Here is a 24476-nt window from a genome sequence, read left to right as displayed (position 1 = left end):
TTTTGTTATTCAGAGAGAATTTATTTTCCTTCAGTGAGTCACACAGGTGGGGGCGACCTATACCTTGATGCAGTCAGGCGCTGATAGGATTCCAAGCTTTACTCCAGGCTTTGCAGCGTTCTCTGCCTTCCTGCTTTTCAGGCACCTTCTTTCAAAGGCAGTTGTCTCTGTGTCTGTCACCTTACCACACCTGATTAAAACACATCTCGGGTACATTTGAGATGGGCTGGGACCTGGGACCCTTTGCTGCAGGGCTTGCACCTGGACACACCTCTCCTCCGGCAACGAAATACACAGAAACTATAAGGAACTGAAAATAAATGCGTGCATGCAAACAGCTGGGGCAAATTATGGACAACAAGATACAAAAAGACCAAAAAGCCCAGCTGATGCTTCTGAAGAGCCCAGAGCAAAAGCAGGGTACTGCGCATGCCTGCTGCACACAGCACCGCCCGAGGGTAGGCAAACTACCTCAGCCACCCCTGCAGCCTGACCCCTGGACACGCCCCTATCCTTACCCGTTAGAAGGAACCAGCTTGCCCTACGTCGGGGAGCAAGTAAGGGGGCCTGCTACTTCTCCCTCTCCCCTGCTGTAGCAGGGGCCCCAGTAAAGCCTTGCGTGAATTTCTTGTCTGGCCTCTGATCAATTTCTATCGACTAAGGAGGGCAAGAACCCTGGTCGGTAACACATTTACAACACTTCCCCACCGTGTGGCGGTCAGCACAGGTGAGAGGACCGGGCTGGGCACGCAAGCTTCCATCACCGCACCTGAAAATCAGCAGCTCAGTGCCCGTGGGCGAGGTCTCCAAGCTTCTGTCTCCTCGTCTGCATAGCAGAGGTCATGGCATCTCCATCCCAGCACTGGCGGGGGCAGAGCAGGGGAAATGGCGTACGTGCCACAGACTGCAGTGACGATCGCAGACCACCCAGAACGCAGGCTCCTGTCTCTGCCTGTCCTGCCCACCCTCATCACGTGCCACTGAGGGGGGGTGCAGTCCATCTTCCGCCACAGAAGCCATGGGCCGGCGCCCTCGTGTCCCACCTCCTGGGCCGATGCACAGTGAGTCACAGGCTCCCGCCTCCACCAGGGGTGAGAGGGGTCCCTGGTGTAGCGGGCCACCTGCCCCACCTGCATCTCTCTGGTTCCTCCCGTGGACGGGGTGGCGGGGGCCTGACCCCTTTCTACAGCTCCTTCCACGCCTGAATTCTGCGGCCGCTGGACAGCTCCTGGACTCCAGACATCTGGAACGTCCGCAGGCCCAGTGAGCCTCCTCGGGAGGAGGGGTGTGGCCGCGGCAGCTGCCTTTCGGGGGTAGAGGCTTTCCTGGTTCCATCTGCTCAGAGAAGGTGACCCCTCGACTGTCGGGAGGACCTTCACCTGGGGATGTGCCGAGATGGGCCAGGGAGAGCAACGGCCAGCCGCGTACAGTTTAGCAAGGCTGGAAGCACCCCATCCTCACCCGTGCAAGACGGTCATCAAGACCAAGGTGTTAAGGACTGGACTTGGCACAAACGAAGAATCTAAGGACGCGTGGGTGCTAGGTTCTCCGGCTCTGAGGCCGCCTACAGCCAAGGTGTCGCCTCCCCTGACAGTTCCTGGGGCCACACTGAGGGCCCCCTTCAGGTGCATGCTCCAGGTCCAGAGGTCTGAGAGAGGAATGCCGCACCAGGCCTCCTTGGGGAGTGTACCCCAAGGTCAAAGCCCAGGGTCCCCTGGATGTCCTCATGTCTCCAAGCCCTGGCTGACCCCCGTGACTCCAATATATGTCCCAAGAATGAAAGGACCTGGGGAGGGAACAGCACAGCGGTGACACAGCCCCTGCGCCAGGGTCATACTGGATGAGAGAAATCAGCATGCAATGTTAGTAGAATAGCTGGGGTTATTTTTTTGCTTTTTTTTTTTAGCTGAACCTGTTTTTGCAAACCTCCAGCCTACAGCAACATTTAATATTATGTACAAACACATAATCTTCCCCAAAGGGGAAGACACCTACTAGTTATTCGCTGGATGGGTAAGTTTTCCTCCTTGGACGAGGACCACCCTGCACCCGCTCTCCTCTGGGCTGGCTTGGCCACGCAGAGCTCATGCCCGCCCTCCACGTCATGCAGGTGGCCCTTGGGGTGAATGTGCCACTCTCTGTGCCTCCAGTGAATTCCTCCCCATCCCAGCTAAAGTTACCCCTTGACAGACCTGTCAGGGGACTCTCACTAGTTCGCAGAGCCTGAAGTTTCCTGGGAGATGTGCTGTGTCTGTGTGATTCGGTGTCCCTTTGCAGCGTACAACACAGGGCCAGGCTCCCCACCTGACCGTTCTGCATCCCAGACACTCTCCCGTTTTTTCCTTTGTGTGTTTGTTTTGCTTTCTGTACTGCATCTCCCCCTCAGGAATTTTGCTCGTTCTCCTGGGAGACTGTCAGTTTCCAAGCCTGAGCTGGTTTTTACTCCTCTCTTCCCCCTGCCCCAAACCCAAGGTCGTTCGAACGACCACCAGGTCGTTCCCAGGCCCACCTACCCTTGGCTCTCAGCAGCCAGCTAGGCCCACCCCCAGCAGTGGCAGTGCACCCCGGGTGCCCCAGATGTCCCTGTCCCATGTGCCATGCGACCAACACCAATATTTGAAAAATGCTGTGTCACTCAGGTCTCTTTTTGCTTAAAACTGCACAAAGCCCGGCATTCAGGGCCCACCCTCCACTGGTCCGACTTTTTTTCTTCTGCTTGAGAAATAATGTTGCTTTCAAGCATCAAAAACATGTTTGCTAATTGTAAAACATCAGAAAAACAAAGAAAATTCTAAGGAAAACCGGAAATCATTCCTATGTTAATCTGAACAGCACTGAGGTCGAACATTGATTCATGGGCACTGCCACCATGGTGTTCCAGCTTTTGTGAATTACCCGGGAATGTCGTCTGTTGATTTCTGTGTTAGGGCCTTGCTGTTTTCTTTTCCAACATTTAACTCTTGTACTGACTTATTGTGACACAATTTCCATTGTGGGGAACACAGAAAAGTATTAAAATGTAACTACAGGGCTTCCCTGGTGGGGCAGTGGTTGGGAGTCCGCCTGCCCATGCAGGGGACACGGGTTCGTGCCCCGGTCCGGGAAGATCCCACATGCTGCGGAGCGGCTGGGCCCGTGAGCCATGGCCGCTGAGCCTGCGCGTCCGGAGCCTGTGCTCCGCAACGGGAGAGGCCACAGCAGTGAGAGGCCCAAGTACCGCACAAAAAAAAAAAAAAAAAAAAAAGTAACTACAAAGGCGCCCCTTACACTCAGGGCCCAGAACACCCCCCAGTAAGAGGCAGCAGGGCTCCCATGCGTTCTCCTGACCCCAGGGGTGCTGTCTGTTCAGCTGCACGCCCTGATTTTCTCACACAGCCATGTGCGGTGGGCTTTCTCCCCGCTGTTGAGGCTGCACAGTCACCCGTTTTACCCGCACCTTCATGTTCCACGGGCCGCCCGTGCCATTTGACCACAGAAGCTGCTACTCTTTTCCTTTATTTTCGTGGTACAATTAATACATATTCATCATAGAGAAAATATGAGGTAAAGAGAAGCAGAAAGAAAAGCTCGATCAACTGAATTCCTGCCAAAGAGATAATTTCTTAACACTTTGGATTCATTTTTAACCTTCCGTATTGTCCTTGTACTTTGAAAATAGGTCTTTTACACGTATAATCACTTACATGTAAATATACATTTTACACGTACATGCATTTACACATACATTTTGTTAACCAAAAAGGATCGTATTTTTAGCCATGTCCTAACTTACCATTTTGCACAGCTGTATGCTCCAGGGGGTGGCTGTGCGGTGGCCGGCTTGACCTCCCCTGGCTCTGTGACCCTGGACATGATTCCAGGCTTCACTCTGAGAAGCCCCGCTGGCCCAGCCCCGGGCCTACGAGGCTCCCACAGGTCAGAGGTGACCTCAGGAACCTCCTGCAGTGTGGCTGTAGGGCAGTGCCACCTGCGGGGTCCTGTGCTCCTGACCCCTCCTCCTCCGGTTCCCCCAGAGGGGGCCTGATACAGCCCCTCCGGTGCACCGGCACCCGTTTCCTACCAGCACCAACACAGGGATCCCAGTGTTAGATCCTCAAATTCTCAGGGCGAAACGGGTGTCTCTGTATGTGGGAATTCGATTCCCATGACTGCCGGCCAACCCACCTCCATCTACCAGTCTTCTGGAATGCCTTCCCCTGTCTGCATCACTCCTATCCATTTGTAGGTGGTCGTTAGGTAACCAGGTTACCACCCTTGGCCTACGACATACATTCTTCTCCCTTTTAACTTTGCTGACAGTGGATTTTTGGCTTCGGAGACAGTGGACATCTCCAGGTACACAGATACCACTGGCTATCAGCCAGTGACTTCCTAGAGTGTTGCTATGCTCAGAAAGTCCCCTCAAGTCCAGAGGTGGCTTTGCCGTATTTGACGCCTAACAGTGTCGTCCACCTGGGTTTTGCGTAGGTGCTCTGCACGAGGGAGGCTCACACCTGATTTTCTGGCAAGCAGCCTTGAGAAGAGCCTTCCTCTCACCTGTTCTGTGCTACTGACCACCTCTTGGATTCTTGCAGTGACAGGCATGGCTTCGGTCACTGTCATCTCATGAGACAGTTGGTTAGGACACCTCCGCTTCCCTTCCAAAGCCTGGTAGTAGCGATGACGCCAACACTGCCCATTTCTCCTGTGCCTTCTGGGCAGCAGCTCCACACGTTCACACCCACCCCCGTGCTGATCCCACGACAAGGCAGCGTGGGCACTATAGTCACCCCGTCTCACAAGTGAGAAGGCGGACTACTGCAGTCACCCCATCTCACAGCTACGACCCCTTGTTTATTCTTCCAGGTGAACTTCAGCACCAGTTTCTCAAGCTCCCTGTAGTACTTGGGGTTCTCCAGAGGCGCAGACGAATAGGACGTACACCGACAGGGAGGTTTGTTATGAGGGGTCGGCTCACGCGGTCACGGAGGCCGAGAAGTCCCACGAGCTGCCATTCGCAGGCTGGGGACCCAGGGAGCAGGTGGTGCGATTCATCCCAAGTCCGAGGGCCTGAGAACCTGGGGGAGCCGATGGCATCACTCCCATCCGAGGACAGGCGATGAGACGAGACCAGCTCAATGGTGAGGCGGGTGCAAAAGGGCAAATCCCTCCTTCCTCCACCTTCTGTTCTATTCAGACCCTCAGCGGATGGATGAGGCCCACCTGTACTGGGGGGGGGTCACCTGCACTGGGGAGGGTCACCTGTGTTACAGGTCCACCTGTCCGAGTGCTGATCTCATCCAGTAACACCCTCACACACACCCAGAAACAGTGCTTAATCTGGGCACCGGTGGCCATTGGGTCAACACAAAATTCCCTATGAGCCCCCTGCACTGACCATTTTGGACCCGTCCGTTTGTGGGGAGCACTTGATGAGTCCCCTCCCAGAGAAGCCTCCTCACATGGCACTGCTGTCCACACAGGCAAATATTCCTTTACAACCCAGCTGTATGCTCCCAAAGCTGGAAAAGGGATCTCTCCTCCTGTGTTCAGCCCCAGATCAAGAGCTCTGTCCCTCTGGGAGAGAGAGAACAGATGTTGCGGCCAACTAGCTCTCTCTGCCACGAGGGGTACTTTGTTTTATTGTTTGCTGTTTCAGGGGTGGACCGTCCCTTTGCGTCTTACAACCTGTAACATGCTTACTTCTGCTTAGTTACAGCACTCTTCCAGGTTCTTCTCTTGCATTTTCTCAGGATATAACCAAATTCTATTCATAATGACGGTATAACCTCTTCCTTCCTCCCACTAAAACATTAGCCCTTACTAACGTTTTAAGGACTAACTGACCATTTTAATGGGATGCCACTAACACTTTACCACATATATGATGCTGGTCTAAATGCCCGCAAAGGGACATCTGGGTAAACAGATTGTGCCATATCCACATCACAGAATAGCAAAAGGCCGTTGAAAACCGCACTCTAGAAAAACATTCAAGGATACAGCAAAATGCTCATAGTTTGCTGTTAGGTAAAAAAAATACAGTACTTGTACTTCCACCCAGATTTTTTGAAGAAGTATGGGTATGCATAGAAAAGGCCGCCGAGATGTGCCCCTGCGCAGACCTCTCCGGCTGGTTGGCTTGTGGCTCCTTTCCCTGTACTCTGTTCTGTGCCCCCAGCGCACTGGACGACATGCCGTTGGCCCCTCTGTAAACACTCCGCTGTGCCTTTGCCCGTGGTCCTCAGTCTCTGTTCTCTGTTATTCAGTAACACTCAGCCGGCTGAGGGCAGGCCCGCCCTAAACTCTTGGGGACGCTCCAGCCCTCCAGAGCCTGAGCCCAGCAGACAGGATTCTAGGGAGCTCCCAGGCCGGCACTGCCCTCCCCCACTGGCACCTCACTGTCCTTCCATCCTCAGCCCCACGTCACCTCCCTGCCCACGCTCTCTCAGTCCAAACACCCGTTATCGGAAAGTACAATGTTTTTGTGTGTTGGTTGACCTGTTCATATTCTCTCCCTGGGAGAATGTACGCTCCATGGGGGTAAGAACCAGGTTCTGCTTTTTCTTTCCTGTGTCCCTAGGGTTGGAAACTAGCCCGATGATCATTTATGAAGTGAACAAATGTCTGAACCTTTCCACTCAGCTCTGTAAAGGTCACCTGAGACGTTTTCACTGGGCAGCTCCTGATGGAATTTCCAGCTTCTTTCACAGTCAGTCAATGGTAGGGATCAGTGGGGCACCTGCTCCATGCCAGCCACTTAGAGGGCATCCCAGGGAGACAGATGCTGAATGCCATCCTGGCTTACGAAGCTCAGCCGGGGTGGACAGGTGAATGAGACAGGCAGGCATCCTAAGTGTCTGAATCTCTAACCCTGTGTTGGATATCAACAGAAGGAGTGTTGGTGCTGCCCTCAAGCTGAGCCCACCCACCCCTGCGGCTCTGGTGCCAGATGCCCGCAATCCTGTTGCAGCTTCCCGGAGCATCTCAGACACAGACTTCGGGCTCGCAGCATTCCCAGCACACCTGCCCTGCCCTGGGAGGTCACAGCTGTTCTTTCCCTGTAAGAGGACTGCCTCCCGGGCCACTCTTTGTCGTCTGCTGTGGCTTCTGTGAAGAGTTCCCATCCCTACTTCAGTGATGGTGCCTCAGCCACACCACATCTTCCACCCACAGGAGTGGATGGGACATAGGTCACATCCAGGGGTTTCTGCCAGGAGCGTGGGCAGGCCAGAGTCGTGCCCCGCCCCTGCGCCTCTCCCGCAGCACCGCCCTAGGAAGAGAAGATGCCGCCAAGCTGCGGGCTGGAGCGGGCTGGAACCACCCAGCTGAACGGGTGTCTGCGCCCTGCAGGAGGCCTTGGCCACTCACCTGACCGGCTGGAGCCGCTCCAAAGGCCACAGGGCGGAGGAGCACACCAGCCTCCGCCGACTTGGCGCGCCCCAGCCCGCTGCGCTCCAGGCGCGGGAAGACGCGCACCGAGGCTCCTGCCGGAGGGAGCCCCGCGGTGTCCGCACCCGGAGGGGAGCTTCTTGCAGTCAGGGGCCGCCCTGCCTGGTGCTGCATTGCCTCCCACGCCTGGGGGGATTTAACTCAGGCTGAACAGACGAATGAGTTTCCAAAGGGCCGGAGATCCAGAGCGCCCCAGTAGAAAAGCGAGAGCCCGGACTTGAAGGCGCAGGGCCCCCCAGTGACGATGGGTGGGATCGCAGGGAAGGAGCTGCCAGCCTCCACCTCGTCCTATCTACCGGGAGTCGGGGGGCTTCAACACAGCGGCAGTCCTACCGCCCCGTTTGGAAAGCCGAGGCCTTAACGCGTTTGAAAAACTTGGCAGGCAGGTGGCACACTATCAGGTCCTTAGCAAAGGATTTCAGGGCGCCCTCCAGGGACCTCTGCTCTAGACAAACCCTCTCCGCCAGCTTCATCCCCACCCATGCCACACCAGTTGTCCAGAGAGGGTCCTCTTTAACCAAGTTCCTGTTCTAAAGAAACAGCCATCAGAAAGAACAGATGTCCTCCAAACATTTGCGGGGTGTGTGTGTGGGGAGCATGTATCACACTGTACCATTTGGAGGGGCATCCTCCCAGCTTTCAGGGCACTCATCCTGGGACACACAGTCCAGAGTCATTTTCAAACACAGAGGGTGGCAATGCATGGAAGAGGTTCTGGCCAAAAAGGTGACTCTGATCACAAAGTGATACCTGTCCACTCCATCTCACCACCACTAACATTGTGGTGTCCACATGGTCCTACCTTAAAAAAGGAACAAATAAAAACAGAGTCACAGGTACAGAGCACACAGCCTGTTTCCAGTCTCTGCCTCCCTGCCTCGCAGAAAGATTTAAGCATTTCCTCCTTCGTGCTTATCGGGACAGCTCTGGACCAGACTGTGTGAGCCCACACCCGGGCCCCTCCCCTTAGGGGCTGCATACCCTTGGGTGCCTCAGTTTCCTCGTCTGTGACTTGGGGATGGAACAGGGCTGTCCAGTCCATGAAGGGTTCACAGTGGTCCCTGGGACCGAGGAGGGGCACAACTCTACTGTACAGGCAGCTGGTGTCAAGCCCCCTTGTGTACGGCTTAGTCACCCCACATCTCCTCACTTGACCCCCAGGTATACTCCTCTCCTGGGTGAGATGCCAGCGCACACAGACACAAAGTGTCAGGTGGCCCATTCATCTGACGCCACCGCACCTCTCGCCATCCAGCACCGCAGCAAGCCAAACGCCGAGGTCACTGGGCCCCTGTCCTCACAGGGGGCTGGTGCCCGTTCTCCGGACACCTCCCTCCCCCCATCTCAGAGGTATGAGACCCACAGGCACTCTGCCTGGCAGGAGCAGCGATGTAAGACAATACCCAGTCAGCTGGCTGAGGACAGACAGCCCCGCGTGGCTTTCAGCTGTACCACCCCAAAGGCGCAGGAACATGTGGGAAACACAGATTCTCTTGTTCTCTCCAAAATGCCACCCTGGCTTTAAGCAGCCACAGCTGTTTGCAGCTCCAGATAGGGAGTCAGCGCTGGAGGCTGAGCTCTTACAAAGGAAGGAGCCAGCATGGGGTCCTCTGCAGGAGAAAGAGCTAATGGGGCGCTGGATGGTAAACCCCAAGGGTGAGGGAAGAAAGTCCGTTTGCTTGGGCTGGGCTTCTTTCAGTAGACAACAAGACACAGACAGCAACTAGAGAGAAAAGCAACTGTGAATACTGTGGCTACAAAGAAACAGAAGAGATGCCAGAAAAGCTTCTCCTAAATCTCAGCAGCAGGATCTGGTGACTGATCAGAACCACCGCCAAAAGGATGGGGGGAGGGGACCCCTCCTTGGGCCCCCCAAACTAGATGTTCTTTTCTAGGGCCTTTTCTGACCTTCCCTGCCCCATGGGCCCAAAGGGTAGCTCTGGTCATCGCCTCCTACTTGCCTGGATCCCCAAGTTCACTGTGAGCCCCATGGCCAGGAGCCACCCCTGCCCCCAGACATTTGTTCTCCACTGTCATGTGTAAAAACCGCAGAAAGGGCATTGCTGGATAATAAGGAGGCTCAGGCAGAAAGAGGACACGCCAGAGGGGATTTATGGAGGACCAATCTGCACACTGAGCCTGTGTGGAGCCCCAGTGCGCCCGCACGGAGGAACTCCTTGGGGGGGGGGGGCTGATGGGTCTGTGCCACCCGCGACCCTGGTCCTCCTGCTTCACGCCCCACCCGGGCGATCCGCCAAGGGAGTCGGCGCGGGGGGAGGGTACAAAGAGACGGTGGGGGGACAAAGAGAGCTCGCAGCGTGGGCAAGCCTCCGGGGGACACGAGAGGCGCGGGGGCCCGGTGGTCTAGGAGTCGGTGCGGAGGACCCGGGGGCCGGCATGGGACTGGAGGGCGCCAGGGGACACGCGGAGTGCGCGGGGGGGCGGGGAGATTCTGAGGAGGCGTAGGACTGGGGGGTCGGGGACGCGCTGAGGCCCGGGGGATACAGGGGGACAATAAGTGCTCCTGGGGGGCTCGCGGGGCACAGGGCCACAGGCGGACCCTGAGGTCTCTCTGGCCCCTCCCTGCCTCTCCCGGGGGGCGGGGCGCGGCGCTCTGGGCGGGGCCTGTGCGCAGGCGCGGACGCGCGCTCCCGCGGGCCGCGGGCTGGGGCGCCTCCGGGGGCGCCGGCTCGAGGGGGGGGCGCGCGAATCTCACTTCCGGTGAGCCCTCCGCAGGCCGTGATTGGGCCCAAAGCGGCGAGCGCGCGCCCGCCCAGCCAATCAGCGGCGGCGGCGCGGTCGGGGGAGGGGGAGCACGGTGGGTGCGCGCGCGGGCGGGGCGGGGCGCCCGCAGCCTGGTCGCCGCCCGCGGGCTTGTCCGACGCCCGCCCGGCTGTCCCCGCCGCCCTGCAGCCATGTGACCGCGCCGCCGCCCTCCGCGCGCCCGGCCCGCCCGCCCGCCCGCCGCGCGTCCGCGGCCCGGCCGCAGCCCAGGCCGCCGAGGGAGCGGCGGGGCCGGCGCCATGGCCGAGCGGGGCCGCCTGGGCCTGGCCGGCGCGCCCGCCGCGCTCAACACGCCGGTGCCCATGAACCTGTTCGCCACCTGGGAGGTGGACGGCTCCAGCCCCAGCTGCGTGCCCAGGTACGCCGCCGCCCGCCTGCCGCTTTGTTCCCGCGCGCACCTGCCGGCCACCCGGGACCGGCCACAGGGGACCTCGCGCCTGGGTCCCCACCCGAGGCCTGCACGCGGGACCGGCCACCCCGGACCTGCACCCGGGGCCCCCACCCGGGACAGTCCACCCGGAACCGTTCACTCTGGGATCCCCACTCGGGACCCACACCCCGGGCCGTCGCCTTTGCGCCCCACCTCGGGCACGCGCCTTCCGTGCGGACCACCCCTGATGCGTGGATGGTCCCTGAGGTCCTGGTCCCGTGCAGCGGAGGAAGTGGCCCCGGGTTTCTCAGGCCCCGCGGTCCCCCGAGGCTCTCTGAGGCGCACACCTGGTTGGCTCCCAACCGGCATCGTTGCACCTGCCTACCGATGCGGTGACGGTGGAGTTGACTCAGGGTGTCTCCTCTCTCCACCGGGTACCATAGATTTCCTTTTGCGTCCAGCCACACTGTCAAGCCTGAGTGGCCTGGGAGTCACTCAGGGCACGCAGTGTCCAGAGGACACACAGATCTGGGACCTGGGACCACAATTTTATTCCTTCATCCTTCGTCCTTTTGAGGGTCTGGCCGTACCCCCTTGTCCTGCTGGCGGGGGGTATCTGCCCCTTGCCTGTTTGCACTATGCTGTGTAATTTAGGGACTTCCTTGTACATAAACACTGCTCCTTACATCATACTGTTAATTTTGCCATCGCAAAAGATGCTGCCCTTTCCACTTGGGGGGAACTGCCCTGTCCCCAGCGGTACAGCTGGACGAGGCTCACCCACCGGACAGCGCCATGGCCATCCCGACTGTACTCAGGCCTGTCGCTTCCCTGCTCCTCCTGCCAGCTTGAAGCTCTGCGGGTTTCTTCCTGATTCAGTGGTCCCTGCTGAGGAAGCTCCCAGGCTGAGGGGGAAGAGAGACAAACTCACACCAGGGCCTGGTTCTGGAATGGACACCAGGCCACTAGGGCTGCAGGGGGGTGGCAGGGAAAAGCTCTCCCTGGGGAGATCCCCTGGCGGGACCAGAGGAAGTGGCCAGTGTGTACCGAGGGGGGTGTGCTCTGCCACAGCTCCTTCAGCAGGTGTGCGAGCCAGGTGTTGGGGACGCAAAGGGCGCCGGGTGCCAGGGTTGCCCTCCCGAGCACAAGGCTGGTGGCTCAGGGCATTGGCTGTGCCGAGTGAAAAGGATGGGTGCTCCCAGACCTGTGTGGGGCCTTGGGAGGTTGTGGTGTCCGAGGGAGACCCACCTGCTTGCCTCTTGTTTGGGAAGTCTCAGGGGCACCTCCCCAGGCCTGGCCTCCCACCCCCTCCAACTTCCCGTCTTGGCATTTGGCCCAGTGTCGGGCGCCACAGCCAAAGGTCATCCTGGACCTTCCCCACCATGCTTCTCCTGTCTGTCACCCCTGCGTCGTCACCCCTCCCCCCCCCGCTGGCTGCCGCCTCACGGCGCTCCCTGAGGGCATGCTTGCCCCCCTTCCTGCACCTCTTCAGCAGCTTCCTGGGGTGCCCCGAAAGACCACCGAAGTTTTGACCAGAGGGAGGTGAGGGAGGTGGCAGGTGGGCAGGGGTTGCGTGGTCGAGGGGCCCAGTCGGCCCCCCGCGGAGCTGGTGTAGGAAGCCCACTCTGGTGGGTGTGTGGGGAGGGCGGGGGCGGGGCCGTGCAGCGCTAGGTGCTGGGGGTACCCGGCTCTGCCTGGGTGGGGGCGGGGGGCGGGGCCTGGCGGGTTGCTCTGTAGGCGTGGGGCTGAGCAGCCGTCGGGGTGGGCAGGCGCAGAGCTCAGGGGTCGGATGCACAGAACAGCCCCTCTGCGCCCCGGCGCGGCCCTCCCCGCAGCACCCGGGCCCCCCCGCTTGGACCCCCGAGCAGGCCTCCTTGGATAGGCTGTTCTTCGTTCCGCTCGCTCGGAGACTTTATGCAGAAGGGATTCCACTCTGTCCGTCTGCACGTCTCCTCTTGCCCGGTCTCTAAGTTTCTGAGCGGCGTCGAGCTGCTGTCTGTGCCTGCGGCGTGGTGTTCCCTGTAAGACAGCAGCTCGTGTCTCTGCTTCGTGGGGGGACCTGTGGCTGTCCACGGCTTTGGGCCAGTTATGAATGCACCCCGTGGGCGGGCATTCTCGCACTGGCCCTCTGCCGCAGGCAGTAGGGCTTGGGGGGCGTGTGCTGGGCGTCACCACCAGGAGCCTTCCCAGAGCGGTTATGCCAGCTCCGGCCTCCCCACCCCCTACCCCTCCCAACCCCCCCGCATCCCCACTGCTCTGCCTTCTTGCCAGCACTGCCTGACTTTCAATTGTTGCCAATCTGGTGGGTGTGAAATGGTATTGTGGTTTTAATTTGAATTTCTCTGATTACTGATGTGGGGCCATTTGTACTTCCTCATCAGCGAAATTCCTGTTCATTTCTTTTGCCAATTTTTTCTCCTTTTTCTTTCCCCCCTACTTGAGTCTCAGCAGCGTTTTAGGGACTGGTAATCCTTTTTCGGCAGTGTGTTGACACCACCCTCCTCTGATGATGCACGCTTCTTGGCTGTCTTTTCGAGGTCTGTGATGCCTCCTGAGGTGCACCCGGCGTTGGCCTTGGTCTTGTCTTGTGGTCTTTCCTTCCTGGTGGTGGCGGGAGAGCTCTCTGCTCTTCCCAGCAGCTGGTGCCAGGCCCACGGGGCTGTGACAGAGGCAGGCTCGGTTTCGTGGGTTTCCTCGAGGGAGTGGACAGCACCCCTTCCCAGTGACCCCCGGCCCTGGCGTCTTCCTATCCCTGCCCCTCTGCTGGGATTCCCAAAGCAGCCTCCTCCCCCGCCGCCCGCAGCTTCAGCGGGGTCTGGGGCATTTTGGACCCTTGCACTTGCCCCTTAATTTTCCTTCCTGTGGAGGCTTATGAATTAACTTCGCGGGGTCGGACATCTTTCCGCAGGCTTACTGCGCGTTCACATTTCTCCACATCCTCCTGTTGGCGCCCTCTGCCGGCCACAGAGGGTGAGCTCACACTCGCGGAAGGGCCTTCAGCTGGAAGCGTGAGCTTTGGCAGCCGCGTGCCCGGGTCCGCCACTGCCCGCAGGACGGGGATGTCTCCGTCACCCGCGGATGAGTGTCGAGCGCTCGGGGCCAGGCTCCCCCACCGGCCAGGTGCCCCGGGCATCGCGCACGGCAGCCCCGCGGCTCCCTCTCCACGTTGGTGGCATCCGCACGTGGTTTGAACCTGCTCCTGCCGGTGGGTGTTGGGGTCATTTCCTTTGGAGCTGATGTGTTCAGAGCCACTGTGGCCATCCAGGGTGAGGGCTTGGGCCGCGTTTGCTCTTCTCTTCAGGATGGCTGGTCGCAGGGGAGGCGGGGGTGTGTCAACTCTGAAGACACTGCGGGCTTTCCGAAGTGGTGGCACCACCTTGCATGGCCGCCAGCCGTTCTGTGCACGTTCTGTGCACGTTACCATCTTTTCAATTCCAGCCATTCTGGTGGCTGCACGATAGTTTCTCCTTGGGGTCTCGCTCTGCAGTTGTTGTGCGTGGGTGTTGGGTATAATCAAGAGCCTGACATGGTCCTTCTCCTTTAACGACTGATGCAGTAAATTACGTCAATGGATTTTCTAGCATTAAAGTAACCTTTCACTCTTGGAAAAATACCAGCGTGGTCATGCCGTGTTCCCCTTCCTGTACATGGGTAGACTGAGATTAAGATTTTGCTTAGGACTTTTGCATCTCTGTCTCGGGTCTGTAATCTCCTGGTCGTCTACTGCCCTTATCAGATTTTGGTGCCAAGATATCCTGCAGAAAGAGCTGTTGCATGGTATTGTTTGTGTGAAACAGGAATTGTTTGTTCCTTGAATGTGTGGGAGAAATCACCAGTACAACACCTGAGCTTGAAGTTGCTTTGGGGCAAGTGTAACTCCTGGCTCCATTTCTTTAATGATTGTAGGACACACACACCCCCACTTTAAGTTAGTTTCGGAAATATAGTTTTCTGGGAATTTGTCCATTTCGTCCAGATTTTCAAGTTTTTGGCAAAAAGTTGTTCGTAATATTCTTTTTTTTTTTTTTTTATGTCTGCAGGACCTTTAGAGCTGTCCCTTTTTAATTCCTGGTGTTGACTATTTCTGCACGTGGACATCCACACTCTGATCTATCTCACCAAGGGTTCATCATTTTTTTAAAAAATGAATATTCGTATCTTTATTTCTTTCCGCTTATGCTCTTTATTTTTATTTTTATGTTCCTGTTCTGATTTATTTATTTATTGGCTGTGTTGGGTGTTTGTTGCTGTGCACGGGCCTTCTCTAGTTGCGGCGAGCAGGGGCTACTCTTCGTTGTGGTGCATGGGCTTCTCATTGTGGTAGCTTCTCTTGTTGTGGAGCATGGGCTCTAGGCACGTGGGCTTCAGTAGTTGTGGCATGTGAGCTCAGCAGTTGTGGCTCTCGGGCTCTAGAGCACAGGCTCAGTAGCTGTGGCACACGGGCTTAGTTGCTCCGTGGCATGTAGGATCTTCCCAGACCAGGGCTTGAACCCGTGTCCCCTGCATTGGCAGGCGGATTCTTAACCACCGCACCACCAGGGAAGCCCTTTTTAAATTAATTAATTAATTTTTTGGATGCTTTAATTTCTTTAAATAGCTCATTATTTTTTCTCCTTTCCTTTCACATAAGATTTTATAAATACAAAATAAGTAATGCTTTGGCTGCGTTTCACAAGCTTTTATATATAAAATCTTTCAGTTTAAAAATCTTTTTAAAAATTTCCATTATTCTCTCTTTGGCATGATGGGATATTTCAAAGTTTCTTAATATCCAAACGTATGGTTTTTTCCTTAGTTGCTTTTCCATTGCCGAATTCATTTCTTCTCTTTTTTCCTATTGTTCATTTCTAACTTGGTTATGTTGTTGTCACAGAGGGTGGTCAGTATGACACCAGGTCCTTACGATGCTTTGGAACTTACTCTGTGGCCCTGTTTGAAGTCAGTGTTCATACACGTTCTGTCTGTCCTGAAAAGGGTCATGTGTTTGGCACTTGGCAGTGTCATGTTTGATACCTGTTCCTTTAGGTCATGCTTGGCTTTGTCTGTTTCTCCTGGAGTTCTGTCATTAGGTACATCCTGTTTAGAATCGCAATCCCTCCCGGTGTTTGAACTGGTCAGCGTGTCTCACTCCTGACCTGACAGTGCTTTTCATCAGAGCAAAGATTTGGTAACAGTGTAGCTCTCTGAGCTTTCTTTTGGGTATTATTTGCCTGTCATATCTTTGCCCACCTTGTTTCTTTAAACTTTCCTGTATCTTTACAGGTTACACGTATCTTTGGTTGTTTGGCACGATCTAGATTTCGTTTTCATTCGATTTGACAGTCTTTATTTTCTAACTATAGGACATTCAGTCTGTCGTCCTTTATCTAAATTACTGATATTTGGGCTCAGGTCTACCATTTTATTTTTGTGCTTATTATTGTCCTACATTTTTTACATTTCTTTCTCTTTTCTGTCATATCTTATTTTGCGTTTTTTTTTCTTATTCTATTTCCCTTTCTATTAGTTTGAAACTTGTCACTACTACTTCTTCACTGGTTACCATATAAATTGTAAATTGCGTACTTGCTGTTACAATTTAAAGTTAGTTGTAAATTCTCTTCCTGAACAACACCGGGACCTTAGAGCACATTATTCTGACCCAACACTTTCACGTATACATGCTTTTGTTAGAGTATTTTAACTGTCTTCTTTTTTAGCCCATGTGAGGTTATTATTACTTTATATTGTTTTTTTTTCTTTATATTGTTAATACTTGATTAATCTCAAAACTCTCACCACTTTCTTTTTTTTTTTTTTTTTTTGCGGTACGCGGGCCTCCAGGCTCAGCGGCCATGGCTCATCGGCACAGCCGCTCCACGGCATGTGGGATCTTTCCGGACCGGGGCATAAACCCGTGTCCCCTGCATCGGCAGGCGGACTCTCAACCACTGCGCCACCAGGGAAGACCTCACCACTTTCTTTTCTTTATTCTTTTTGTATCTCTGGACTCGGAATCATTTTTCTCCTTGTGTCGGAAAATGCGTCTTCAGGGTTTTCTTCAGTGAGGATCTGCAGATAACTAACTGTTCTTTCAGTGTATCTGAAAACGTTTACCCTCGTCCTGGAGGGTGTCCTCCCGGTTGTGGGGTCCCGGGCAGCATCTCCCCCGACTTGGCTCTCAGTTCTGCTGTTGAGAGGTCAGTGCCAGTCAGCTGTGATTGGTTGGAAGGTCTGTCCTTTCTCTCTAGTGGCTCTGCAGTCACCTCTCTGCTGTGCCTGAGTTGGGGTCATTGGCCTTTTTGCCTCTGTGGGGTGGTGATTTTCATTGGTTCCGGGAAGTTCTCAGGCACTTTCTCTGCAGTAGTCATCTCCTCCTGTCTGTCTGCTCGCCCCCGGAACACGCCGGCCCTCTGGCAGCCCTTCCCTCTGATGTCACTGAGACCGGCCACCGGGCAGTCTCTGCTCGTCCCTGTTTCAGCCGCCAGTTCTCAGCCCTCTTTTCTGCAGAGGCGCGTCCGCGTCCCCCTGCACCGCGGCCTGCAGGAGGGTGTGCGGGGCAGGCGGGATCGGCCGTCCCCCACCGTGGGCAGAGCGGGCACGGAGTGGCACTTGGCGCGTGCCTGTGGTTGAACAGGATGCCGTGTTCAGGACCCTGGGCTTCGTTTGGAGGTCTGGGGAGTCACCAATCTGTTGGGGGCGGAGCTCTGGTTGGAGGTGTGGGCGGGGGAGGCAGGGCGGGGAGGGCAGCAGCGGGGTTGAGCGTGGGCTTGGGCTCGGCAGCTTCTGAGCGCTGTGAGCCGCGTCGAGGGAGAGACTGAGGCACCTGACCCCAGCTATCCAGGCCTGCGGGCTGGGCATCTCTGGGGGAGGCCTGGCCCCTTGCTGGAGTCAGCGTGGCTCCATTCAGCGCCCTCTGACCGCCCTGTGCCGGGCAGTGCCCAGCCCCGGTGCACACCTGGGCGGTGGCCTGCTCCTCCAGCAGGTGTCGAGGTGGGCAGTAGCCCTCCGTGGGCGCAGTGCTGTAAACGTATCGTCTTCCCGAGTTGGCTTTCGTGCGGAAGGAATTGGCCACGGGGGGCAGGTGTCATCTCATGTGATGCTTAGTGACCCATCAACCAGGTGGGGCCCCTCAGTCGCCCCGCTGCCTGTCCCTCTCTTCCCGGGATCTGGGCTCCAAAACAAGCTCCCCTCTCCCTCTCCCCAGCAAGCCCAGCATCCCGCCCCAGGAGGGTCGGATGACGAAGGGCGTCTGGGAGCAGGTGGGTGGGGCTGGGGGACTGTTCCAGAGAGTTGCTCTGCAGTCAGGAGCAATGACGGGCACGTGGAGGCATCATGGTTGGGTCTTCAGGGTCCTTCAGGGGCCCGAGCATCACTTGGTGTGGCCAGAGTGACCCATCACAGAGATGGGGGTGCTCAGGGGCAGGCACGCAGGGAATGGCAGGACGGGGCAGCCCTGACGCTGAGCGGCCTGGCGCTGCTGTCCCACCCAGGCCCCACCAGTCCCGTGTGTCCTCCTGCCAGTACGACCGAGTCTCATCGGACGCTCCAGACCGGGCCCCTCAGCTTCCGGTCTCGGTGGGAACTGGCTCGCAGTTGTCATTCCCGCTGCTGCTGGGTATTTTGGGCTGCAGGATGCGCCGGGCGGTGAGTGTGGGAGCTGCTGGCTCCCCCCTGCCGCCTGCGCCTGGCTGCTCTTGTGGCTGTTAGACAGTGGCCCTGAAAGAAGCCCTAAAAATAGCAGGTGAGCATACGCGGAAGCGGAGTTCCCCCGGCCCTGGAGGTGCGTTGCCACGATGTGTCCTCAGCCAGGGAGGACTCTGCAGAGGGCTGTGATGCATGTGAGGACAGCCCGTCCTGAAGAACGGAATTTCTAGTAAAGCACTTCCTACTCCTGAGTGTCTCCAGCCCGCGGGGCCCCCGCCCGCCCTGGAGAAGGCAGCGCTCTGTGCTCTGTGCTTTCCGGGGTGAGACGTGCGCGTTCTCCAGGAGCCCCTTCTCAGCAGCAGCGGACACGCAGCGCCCAGCTCTGCTGGCCTGGTAGCTCTTCCCATTGGAGGTCAAGGCCGAGGTCTGGGGTCTTCTGCATGGATGGGCCAGAACGGGCCCTGGGGGCGCCTCTGCAGCCACGAGGTGGTGGGAGGTGCTGCGGACCGGGCGCGTCTGTCCTTCTTCCTGCCAGACGCGAGGCAGCCAGCCGGGCCCCGCCGCCCCCCCCCCAGCCTTTCCTTATCTCCCCAGCCAGACCACGACGCCTCCCTGGTGCGGGGCAGCATCCAGCTACCGTTCTGAGAAGGGACGCTCCTGGTGGCCTGGCCACAGGGCACCTTTGTCCGGATGGCAGGAGAGGATGGGGAGGGATGGCAGAGGGACGGGGACGAGCAGTGTCTGCACGGGGGGCTCAGGTCCACCAGCAGTGAGGACCACCGCCCCACAGTGGTCAGGACAGAGTGGAGCGCCTGGGAGGTGTCACAAGGAGCCTGGCCCGGCCTCTTCTCCTTGGGCAGACACACCGGGTCTTGCCCTTGGCAGGAAGAGAAGCACCTCTCCTGTCTCCCGTCCTGGCCATCAGCTGGCTCCGTTTCCACTGTCTGTGGGGTGATTCCCTCCACCCCCTGCCAGGACGTGCAGCCCTACACACACCGTGAGTCCCGAGGAGAGCAGCGTGGGCTTGGGCGTCTCTGCCCCCTTGAAGGTGGAACCCTGTTGGCGGGGAGTTGGCCCTCGGAGGCACTGCCCTCTGGTCAGATGTGGCTGTGGCCTTCGGCGGCCTGGGTTCCGACCGCCTCTGCCCCGCATCACCTGCACGGGCTGCGTGCTCCTCCAGTTGGCGCTGGGCTCCCTCGTCTTTGCCCACTTTACTCTGTAGGGCCTGTGTCCCCATTGGGAGACCCTTAGTGAGGAGCCTTGGACCCTTGACAGCTGGGACACTGGCATCTTTCCCTTAACCGGAGCCTCGTTTTCAAGTCCTGCAGCCGACCTCGCGGCAGTGATGGTGGGTCATCTTTTATCGGATCACGGCCAGTCAGGATCTTCCTACTTTTAGATGCAGACAGGATGGGATGAGGCTTTCCGGCACAGTTTGCATGTGGGGCTTCAGGTGCCGCCGTGTGAGGGCTGGCTCTGTGGAGGTGTCCTCAGGCCTCGGAGGACATTGTCACCACCCTAGGGCCCCTGGCAACCAGCACCCACATCCCTGCTTCTGAACCCAGGTGGGGGCTCCCCCTGCTCGGGGGTGTCGTGACTCACACAAGGCTGGTCCCTGTTGTCTGGGAGCAGACACGGTGCATCTCCAAGGCGCCCGAAAGTGCCTCAGACAGGTGTCGTGCTGGGGCGAGTGTCCTGGGGTGCTGCCCTGGGCGCCCCCTCGGTTCCTTCTCTGAGCTCTGCCAAGGGGCCGGCTGGGTACAGCCACCCGGAGGTGCCCCGTGGCAGGTCACGGGAGGGAGTGGAGGGCGCGTGGCCATTCCACTCTCTGTGGTGGCCCAGGGCCCTCCCGCCCTACCCGTCCAGGCTGCATGCGCCAGGCAGTGAGGGCAGGGTGAGCTTTGGCTGCACAGACCTGTCCTGGGTTCTGGGCTCCTGTGACCAAGCCCATGGCCAGGACACTGCTGCCGGCTCCCGGTCAGGGTCCCTCTGGGGTACCCCCCGTCTGTGCCCCCGCTGTGCTTGCTCCCACCCCAACAGGAGCACGCTGTCTCTTGCTTATTCCCGCTCGGGCTCCAGACTCTCTGCTTTAACTGGTTGCAGCGTGACTTAAGAGTTGTCACGCTTTGACAAGTTAATGGAGAGTGACAGTCACCACACCCCGAACTGCGTGCCCCTGGCCGGCCCGGCTGTGGCAGGAGATGAGCTGCGTGTGGAGCATGTTTCCAAACGCTGTGATTGTCGATGCAGCGCTGGGCGCCCACCCCCGGGAGAGGGGTGAGAATGGGGCGAGACTGAGCTGCCAGCTGGGGGGGGGGCATGGGGCCCCACTCAGAATGAGGGCTTCCCAGAGGAGGGGGCATGGGACAGGCTGAGAGTCCGGCGGCAACGGCCTGAGGCCGCAGGAGAGGCACACGTCTGGGTCCATCAGGGCCAACCAAGGACCGCCCCTGGGGCCAGGCGGGTGGTGGGCTGTACACAGATGCCGAGTGGCACAGGGACCCGGCTCCCCCACCAGCCACTCGGCCCTCGGGCCCTCGGCTGGTCACGCTGTGAGCACGGCCCTGTGCTTGCCCTGCAGGCCGTTGTCCTGGGTTTGTGCCAAAGCGGCCGAGGCAGAGCTGATGGGGGTGCCCCGCTGCAGGTCCCCGCAGGGGACACGGGACCTTGACCGTCAGGGTTTGGGCGGTGGGGGGGGCTCTTATGTCTCCCCCCACCCCCCCCCAGCTGCAGCTCGCCAACACCCGCCTGTGGGCTTGCCTCTGGCAGGTCATCGAAGGCTTCAGACGTTTGTTTATTAGTATTAGTGACGGGGTCGGAGATAGGACCACTGCACCTGAGCCCCTCGGGCCGTGCTGGGGTCACCCACAGTCTCGGTGTCACGCCAGCTTTGTGGCGATGGTGGAGGTCGTTCTAGGGGAGAAGCGCGGCACAGATGGGGACCCCCCCACCTCCCCAGCGGGAGGAGCGAGTCTGTAGGGAGGCCTTGTGGAGCCAGGCCTCTCCCGACCCGCGGAGAGAACGCCACACCTCTGTCCCCTTTCACATCTGCCTCCTGGAGGAAAGGGGACAACGCCTGGTAGAAAAGCCGCCCTCCCCCAGAGCCTTGGGCCTGACTCAGCGGACAGAGGCCTCGGGGAGGGGGCAGCTGCTACAGCAGCTGCTCGGGGACGGCCGCTGGAAAGCTGGGGCCTCCCATCCGCACGTGCTCTGTACCCAAGGTAGGCCCTAGCGCTGCTGTCCTTCTGCAGAGAAGGTTTCTGGGGCAGTGTGCGTGGGCCGTGGGACGAGAGAGGGCGGCTGCGCAGGCCCCAGCCCAGCGCCTTCCTGCTGAAAACCAGCTCCTTTAAAGGAGGGCACAGTGGGCAACAGTGTAAGTGGGATTTCCAGTTAAGCTGTTTGTGTTAGGAATAAAAAGACGTGTCTGGTCAGACCGTTTAGAAGAGAGTTCCTTGGGGATCCCCTCCTACTCGGGGGTCTTTCCAATTCCCTTTAAGAGTAGAGTGAAGATGAGAACCTTTCTCAGTGAGACATGCAGCCTGGTAGCCCCATTTTTGCATGTTACTGACCTAGACAGAAAGGGTGTCAGGTTCACCCGGACCCAGAGCCTTGCGGGAGGGAAATTGGGAAACTCATAGCAGTAGAGCATTACAGATGTCCAGGGCTCTAGTTGAATTTCCTCCCCCTGCTGTGGAGGTAACTCAGGTGAAGCTAGGATGTTACACAGCTGTTTCCTCCCGAGCTAGCTCAGCCGGCTGTGGGCCGCCCCCAGGAGGCCTCTCGAGGCTGACCCGCGCCCCCTTCCCCAGGCGGGCGGCCGTGGCGCTGCTGTGCGCTGGTTTGTGAAGGAGAAGGCCGTGGAGCCAGGTGACGGGCAGAGGCCTCCGGGGAGGAGCGCCTGTGGTTTGTAGGGGCCCTGGGCACGGCTGGCAGGCTGCGGCCCCTCCCCGCACGGCCCCGGCCAGACCCTCGCGTCGCCCCTTGCGCCCGCGTGCCTGCCTTGGCATTTCCATCGACGTTTGAGATTTGCTTCCTGGCACCTGGAGGTCCTGGGGACCGGACGCGGTTGGGGAGGGGACCCCGGGCCTCCAGGAGCTCTGGGGGAGTCTAGGGTGCTTGGCCCCCAGGCTCAGCCTCTGTGGTGCAGTGCATCGGGGCCTGGGGGCCTGAGCACCGCCTGGAGGCACCAGCGTGGGGCGGGGCAAGTGGCAGGAGCCTTCTGGTCTCCTCAGAGCCTGTGACCACTCAGCGGGCTTCTCGCGATGGCTGGGCGTGGTCCAGGCGGCCCTCTGTGTGGGCACAGCAGGGACCCCTGCAGCGTCCCCTGGGGACGCCCTCACTGAGAGCACGCCTGTGGGTACACGGCGGCTGCATTACCTCAGAGCAGGTGCACCTGGTGCCTGTCTCAGGGAGGAGACCTTGTTCTCCACCGAGCGGGGCTGGGACCTCTGCTGTTGGAAGAGGGAACTCAGGGTGAACCCCTGCGTCTGTACCCACACCCGGTGGGGGGAGGCTCCAGCCGGCACCAGCCCCGCCCCCTTGTGTCTTGGGGTCTCGGGCCTCTCTGTGGAGGACAGGCCATGAGGCAGGACCCACCTGAGCAGACGCAGTGGTGGCTTCCCACCAGGGAAGCGGGGGCCCCCAGGGGTGACCGCTGTGCCCGTGGTGGGGAGTGGCCGAGCCTGGGCGGCTGGTGTGTCTGATCGCCGGCCCGACCTCAGTGTGACCCTACCCCTCGCCTGGTGACAGCCCTGGTGTGGCCAGTGCCTGCCCAGACGGAGGGCAGTGGTATGGCTGAGAAGAGGGACCTGGGGCTCCGGGGCAGCAGACAGCCAGGGCCCAAGACCCAGCGTTTCCAGGAGGGCCAGCTGCTGGGATTGAGGTGTGTGGTGAGCACGGACCCTGTCTGGAGCCTGCTTTGGAGAGGAGGGAGCAGCAGTAGCTGGGGGGACTCGGGGGGGGGTGCCGCGATGGGGGGGTACCGGGAGGAATGGCCGTGTGTTGGCTGCTGTGAGAAGCAGCTCTCCTCAGGTCACCCCTGTTTCTCAGCAGAGCGAGCAATGGAGCGAGGTGGGGCGGAGGGGGATGTGAGGTGTTGGTCCAGGGAGGAGGGTGGCCCGGGAAGGTTGGGGGCCAGACGTCCGTGTCGCGGACCTGGGTGGCCAGGTGGTGCCAGGGGTTCTCCGGGGCTGTGTCCAGCATCTCAGGTGGAGAATATTGGTGAACTGGGTGCCCCAGGAGGGACCAGAGGGAGGGAGATGGGGTGCTAGGCTGGGGGCTGGCCTGGGGTGACCCACAGTGGGTCCAGCGCTAGAGGACGTGGGCCGGAAGATGGGCGGCGGTCCGACAGGAGGTCCGAGCGTGGGGCCTCCTGGAGACAGGACGAGGCCCCGGTGAGGTGGGGTGCCTGCAGGCTGTGTCCGTGGGAGGAAGAGGGACGTGGGGTTCCTGGGATTCCGCTGGCCGGGGCATCCGTCCCAGCTGAGGCGCGTCCTGCGCTGGCCTCCGTGACTTGCCCGGCCAGCCCCCCAGCTGGGACCCGCAGCATTCCTCCCTTCCCCGGTGATGGGGGGCAGGGCCGCGTGGCTCAGCTTCCTGGTGACTAGCCCTTTTATCACCTCTGTCACCTTCACCCGGATCCCGCTTTATGCCCCGTCGGGTGCCGCGTGCCCGCCCAGTCCGTGACGTCAGCCTGGTGCTCCTTTCTGTTATCATTCTTTCTTTGTTTTGCTCTTCCTCTGCTATTTTTGGTCACTTATTCCTTGGAAATTGGTGAAGATTGATTGAGTTTTCTTTATTACCCCCTCCAGGAAATCTGTTTTCAAGTTCCTTTATCGTGTGCTTGAAAAGTGAGAATTCCCAGCATTGACGGGAAACCAGCGTCCCTCCTTCCCTCGCAGGCAAGTGAGGGCCTTGCTGAGTGGGCTCTGCACCCCTCTCCCGCCCCCCCCCCCCCCCCCCCCCCGTTCCAGACGCCTGCTCACAGGGGGCCCGCCTCCACGCGCCTTCCGCTCCGCCCAGGCGCCCGCTGGGTCCTCGCATCCCGGGGACGGAGGGGCCGCTGGGGCTGTGTCCCCTGGCCTCTGGTGGTTTTGACGAGTGCGGTGAGCCTGCCAGTGGTTCCCCTGTGGGCGGCGTGTGTTCTCTGGTTGCTAGGAAGTGTTTTTCTTTGGATTTGGCACGTCTGGGTGTGTTTATTATCACATTTTTACTTCATCCTCCTTGGGACTCAGTGTCTGCCCAGCTCGTTTTGGAGGAATTCTCA

The 24476-nt window shown here is 58.8% G+C and overlaps 1 protein-coding gene across 6 annotated transcripts in view; it reads left to right on the top strand.

The window, feature by feature from the left end:
• The first annotated feature begins 10426 nt into the window (after window positions 1-10426).
• Window positions 10427-24476, top strand: part of PACS2 (phosphofurin acidic cluster sorting protein 2) — a 60342-nt gene continuing 46292 nt past the window's right edge. For all 6 annotated transcript variants that reach the window (XM_060145256.1, XM_060145067.1, XM_060145161.1 and 3 more), the window contains exon 1: window positions 10427-10573. In XM_060145256.1, coding sequence (XP_060001239.1) covers window positions 10455-10573 — 119 coding nt within the window. In that variant the 5' untranslated portion in view covers window positions 10427-10454. The remainder of the gene's footprint in view (window positions 10574-24476) is intronic.

Source organism: Lagenorhynchus albirostris, chromosome 1 (genome assembly GCF_949774975.1).
Source record: "Lagenorhynchus albirostris chromosome 1, mLagAlb1.1, whole genome shotgun sequence".
Classification (NCBI taxonomy): domain Eukaryota; kingdom Metazoa; phylum Chordata; class Mammalia; order Artiodactyla; family Delphinidae; genus Lagenorhynchus; species Lagenorhynchus albirostris.
This window is presented reverse-complemented; position numbering and strand designations above follow the sequence as displayed.